Genomic DNA, 5,459 nt, shown 5'->3' with positions numbered 1-5,459 from the left:
GATGTACACTGGATTTATAATAAAACAACACAAAGTTGTGAAGATCCAACAGATTGTGATGATATTAATTGTGATTTTTGCCCAAATAATAAAAACACGTGTATTCACTGTATAACTAACACCCAGTTGGTTGATGGAAGATGTCAACTCATAGAAAAATGTATATTAGCAAAAAATAACAGATGTTTTAAATGTGCACTTGGATATACATTAAATAAAAGAACATGTGAAAAAATAACAAATTGTATTGTTTTTCAACATGATGGAAAATGTAAAATATGTAACAATGTAAATTCCAATGTGTTAAATGTTAATGGATCATGTATTGTAACGGTAGAACCAATTATAATAACAAAAGGTTCAAATATTATTTCGTGCCAATATGGGTATTATGTCAATTCAGATTTAAACAGTTGTGAAAAATGTAGTTTGAAATATGACAATTCAGTTTATTGTGAAAATGGTAAACCAACAAAATGTGAATTCAACACTGAAATGATTTCAAGTGGGAAATGTGAAATAATAAATTATAATTTTAATGATGAAAATGGTAAACATACAAATACAATTTCTAATTGCTTGTATATTATTAATGCGAAATGTGTTGAATGTGATTCGAATTATATTCTTTCACAAAACAAGTGTGAAACAAATAATAATAATAAATGTATTGAACAAAATAGTTTTGGGTGCCAGAGATGCAATGATTCGTTTTACTTCGACGAACAAACAAATACTTGTGAACAATGTGATGACAATTGCTTAACTTGTTACAAAAAAGGAACACAATGTCTCAGTTGTCATAATGGAAAGTTTTTGACAAATTATGAATGTCGAACAAACGAAGAGTTGAAAAAAAGATGTTATCAATTTGCATCATTTAAAAGTGGATGTGTTGTTTGTCAAGATGGATATTATCGGCTCGGTCTTGACTGTTTTAAGTGTAATGAGAAGTGTTCAACGTGTAACAACAGAGACACTTGTTTGACTTGTAATGCAACAAATTACAAGACCAACAGTGGTGAATGCAAACCACAAAGTTCCATTGATGGGTGTGATGTTGAAGTGACACAAAACGGGTGTTCGAAGTGTCAGACTGGCTATTTAACAATCAACTCAAATGAATGTCAAAAGTGTGATGACAGTTGTAAAACGTGTTCATTGACAAGCAACAGATGCACTTCGTGTGAGTCATATCGTGTTTTGTCTTCAAATTCCAGTTGTGTTGGTCTTTCACAAATAACAAAATGCAATGAAATAACCGATTCAAAATGCTCCAAATGTGCATTTTGGTCTGTTCCAAGCAGTGATGGGATGTCATGCGAATCACAAGTTGTGTGGTGGGTCATTTTGATAGCCGTTCTTATTGTGATATTGGTGGTGATATTAGTTGCTGTTATTATAATTATCATCACAAAGAAAGTGTTGGAAATTTCTCATACAAAAAAATTAGAAAAGACCACAACACTTTTTAAAATGAAAAAGTCGAATATTCATTTTACTTTACTTCAAAATGGAATTTGTGTTTCTTCTAAAAAAAATAGATTACAATTCTGATTGTGAAGAAATTTCAGTTACAAATGAAAGTCGTCAGTTGTTTTGTGTTGGCAACACAAACAAAAATTTGGTCAAAATTCAATTTACCGTTTTATCTAATTCAGATAAATTTGATATCAGAGTTGATCCCGAGATTGTGATTCTTAAAAGTGGGTATGCTTGTGAATTTTCAATTTATTTAACACCACATTGCACTTGTAAAATTGATAATTCACTCCAAATAATTTCTAAATGTCTCAAAACAAATGAAGAAAAATTCAATGAAATACATGTTATTGGTACTACAGAACAATCCACTCGAATTGATTACGATGAATTGACAGAAGACAAGAAACTTGGGCAAGGTTCGTTTGGAATTGTGTATAAAGGCACTTTTAGAGGAAATGACGTTGCTATCAAAAAGATGAAAACAGTCATAAAAGACAACGCGTTTATGGATGAATTTAATAACGAGGTATCTATGTTAGACAAGTTTAGGAGTGAATATATTGTGCACTTTTATGGTGCCGTGTTTATACCAAACAAATTGTGTATGGTCACTGAATATGCAGCATTTGGGAGTTTACAAGACTTGATCGTAAAAAGACAACCAGAAGAAATTGATATGAAAATGCGTGTTAAAATGCTACTCGACGCAGCAAATGGAATTTCTTATTTGCATGAGAATGGGATATTACACAGAGATGTTAAACCAGACAACATTCTTGTTGTCTCACTTGATAACAACAGCAAAGTCAACGCTAAATTGACTGATTTTGGAAGTGCAAGGAACGTTAATATGATGATGACAAACATGACATTCACAAAGGGTATCGGAACACCAAAGTATATGGCGCCTGAAGTGTTGGATAAACAGAAATACAAAAACCAGCAGATGTGTTTTCATTTGCTATTACGATGTATGAATGTGTAGTATGGAGAGAACCTTACCCTAAGAATCAATTTAAGTATGCATGGGATATTGTCGATTTTGTTGTCAATGGTAAAAGACTAGTTAAACCATCAGACATGAATAACGACCTTTATATGGTTGTTACTAAAATGTGGTGTTCTGATCCTCAACAACGATTGAACGTTCAAACGGTTATAGAACAACTTGAAAATATAATAACGACTTTATGATTGTATTTGAATTTCAAATATGATTATTAATGACACTTTAAATATCATTAAACAAAATATATGATGATTAAAAATCGGAAATTTTTTGTTTATAAATTTCTTTACATAAATTTTCAAAGTTTATCATGTGTATAACATGAAATATGTTTAAAATAAGAATAAAAACATAAATATACCAATAAAAACATGTTAATTTATAAACAAAACCGTATTATAAAGTGAATATAGATTTTTATTGTTTTTTATTATTTTATAGTTGTTGTGTTTTTTAAGTTGGGTCGGAAATATAAATAATTCATTAAAAGTGAATTGATATATACCAAATATTTAAACAAATATTAGTAGAATTAGTCTGAACGCTATCTGATGGCCAAAGATAATAATAATTTCAATGAAAATGGTTTGCACAAAATGAAATAAAAAACTTAAAACAATAGAATAAATTGATATATTGGCTTTCCGAAATTTTAGATTTTTTAATATTTAAAATATATCAAACAGTGTTTACAAACTGACTTTAATTTAAATTTTATTCAAAAAACTAAAAACCCAAAAATATCAACACAATTTAATAATCATCAAAATACCAAATAAAACAATGTAAAATTCCTGTTAACATCATAACAATAGTTATTAAAATTGGTACTAATAATATAAACATATTAATAAAATATGTGTATCTTATCATTTCAATGCAAAATATAGAGAAAGAAAACACAAATAACACAAATGTTGTCAACACTTCGTAAAGTTCAGAAAAATTCCAAAATAGTGCTGCGACATATTTGGATTTGGTAATATAGAACATTATTTCGTCCATATGAAATATTTTTCCATTCAGAATAAAAGCCAAATATTTTGCAAGTGAAAAACAAAGCAATGAAAATGACAGCGAAAACATTGAAATAACAACTTTGTCTATCACATATTTTTGTGTGGTAAAAAACACGACAAAAAGCCACAAAACTAAAAGGTCCAAAACAAAGGAAACAATTATTTCTTCTTTCGAAGAATTACCAGTGTACAGTGTATAAAGTACATATCCAAATAAACAAATGACAACAATGTACATCATAATCTCTATTAAAAAAACAGTTTCAATTTTAGACGACAAAATTGCTGCATTCAAATTACTCCAAAAAGTCAAAAACACAAATTTCACAAGAGAAAAAACAGGAAAAAACAAAACGGCCAAAAACCACAAATTTTGTGGTTGAAAATTTTTGAATGAAAGTTTGTCTAACAGTGAAAGTGGTGTTTGTGTGTTTCCGTATTTTGTGATTTGAACCAAACGAGGAAGATTTTTGATGTTTTTGATGTCTGCTAAATCGCCAAACAGTTCAACAAATTCGACACTTTCAGGAAGTACAACTTGTGTATTAATTATTTGTGCTGATATAACACCTTCATAATTCGAATAATTTCCATTTTCAATAAATTTGACTGGGTTCCCATAATACAATTTAACAAATTCTTTTTGATGAAATTGAAAGTCGAAAAAGTCTGTTTTGTACTTTTGTGATAAAACAAAATCACAACAATCCCATCGCACAAAAAGTCCAAAATTTGAAGGTAACAAATGACATACCTTTTTGGATGAAAAGATCCCATTACCATTGTCTTTAACTTTAAATTTGTCACAACTCACTTCAAACACGACTTTGACTGTACTGGGAATTTTAAGGTGAAGAGTTGTTTTGATGAGTTTGATAAGCGACTTAAAACTTCCAGAAAAGACTATTTTGAAAAGTTTTAAATTTGGAAAAAAATTCCAAACAATGGTTTTAAGACTTTTCAAAATGGTACTTTTAATGATTATTGTTGTGACAAATACATTTTTTGAATTGAAGTAATCTTTCATTGCATTTGTTTTCACGTCAAATATATAAAGTGTTGTTTTTTCGTATTTAATTAGTGTTGCGTTTTCAATATTATTATTGTGTAACGTCATTAAAGTTTCACGTGGAAAATCATCAAAATTGTTTAGTACTAAAAGATTGTCAAATATATTTGGGACTGACGAAATGAAGGTATTTGGCACATTTAAATATTTGAGGGATGGAAAGTACTTTTTGATGATTAAAAATGATTGATCTAATTCGAGTTCAGAAGACCAAGGGTTTTCTTGAATAGAAATACACGTTTTTGAAGTTTCGGCAGACACCAAAACAAAGTTGGGGATGTCAGAAAGACGAAGATGTTGAATAACATAAAAATAATTTTTAATTTTTAATTTACTCATAAATGTAATTTTTAGTTAATCTTTTATTTTAATAAATTTGATTATAATCATCACTGATTGATTACAGTCTTAGGTGCTTTTTAGTCTTTTTTGGCACAAAAAGAGTTTATATGTCGAATTTGAAAGAATTATTTGGAACTTTTTTAAGTTTATATATTAGTTAATTTTTAACTATATATGTTTTATTTGTTTTTTTGTTGTTTAAAAAATATCACATTTTTGTTGTATTAATTATTATAAAATAAAAACCGATTGCATATACAATAATACAATCAGCAATTCAACATCATGTGGTACAGATAAAGTAATTAATAAGCAAGTCTGGAACATTTTTTAAATTTATATTAATGTATATTTCAAAAATAACAATTGTTTTTAAAGAAGGATATATCATTAATTATTAAATATCCAGAACAAAAATTTTTAAGACGAATGACACTGTTATAATATATTAAAACAAATATAATATTAATAGCTCTATATTAAATGATTCAACCATACCATTTTCACTCTTCCAAAAGACATAATAATAATTGAT

General features: G+C 28.1%; 1 protein-coding gene across 1 annotated transcript; it reads left to right on the top strand.

Annotated features, from left to right (window-relative positions):
- Position 1: 1 nt before the first annotated feature.
- Positions 2–2,679, top strand: EIN_191540 (protein serine/threonine kinase, putative; the record flags this gene model as incomplete). Its single annotated transcript, XM_004261084.1, has 4 exons — positions 2–34; positions 127–1,424; positions 1,486–2,398; positions 2,494–2,679. 4 exons carry the CDS (start codon positions 2–4, stop codon positions 2,677–2,679), a joined length of 2,430 nt encoding a protein of 809 aa, XP_004261132.1.
- Between the last annotated feature and the right edge of the window lie 2,780 nt (positions 2,680–5,459).

Source organism: Entamoeba invadens, assembly GCF_000330505.1.
Source record: "Entamoeba invadens IP1 unplaced genomic scaffold scaff_1105074724889, whole genome shotgun sequence".
Taxonomy (NCBI): domain Eukaryota; phylum Evosea; order Mastigamoebida; family Endamoebidae; genus Entamoeba; species Entamoeba invadens.
This window is presented reverse-complemented; position numbering and strand designations above follow the sequence as displayed.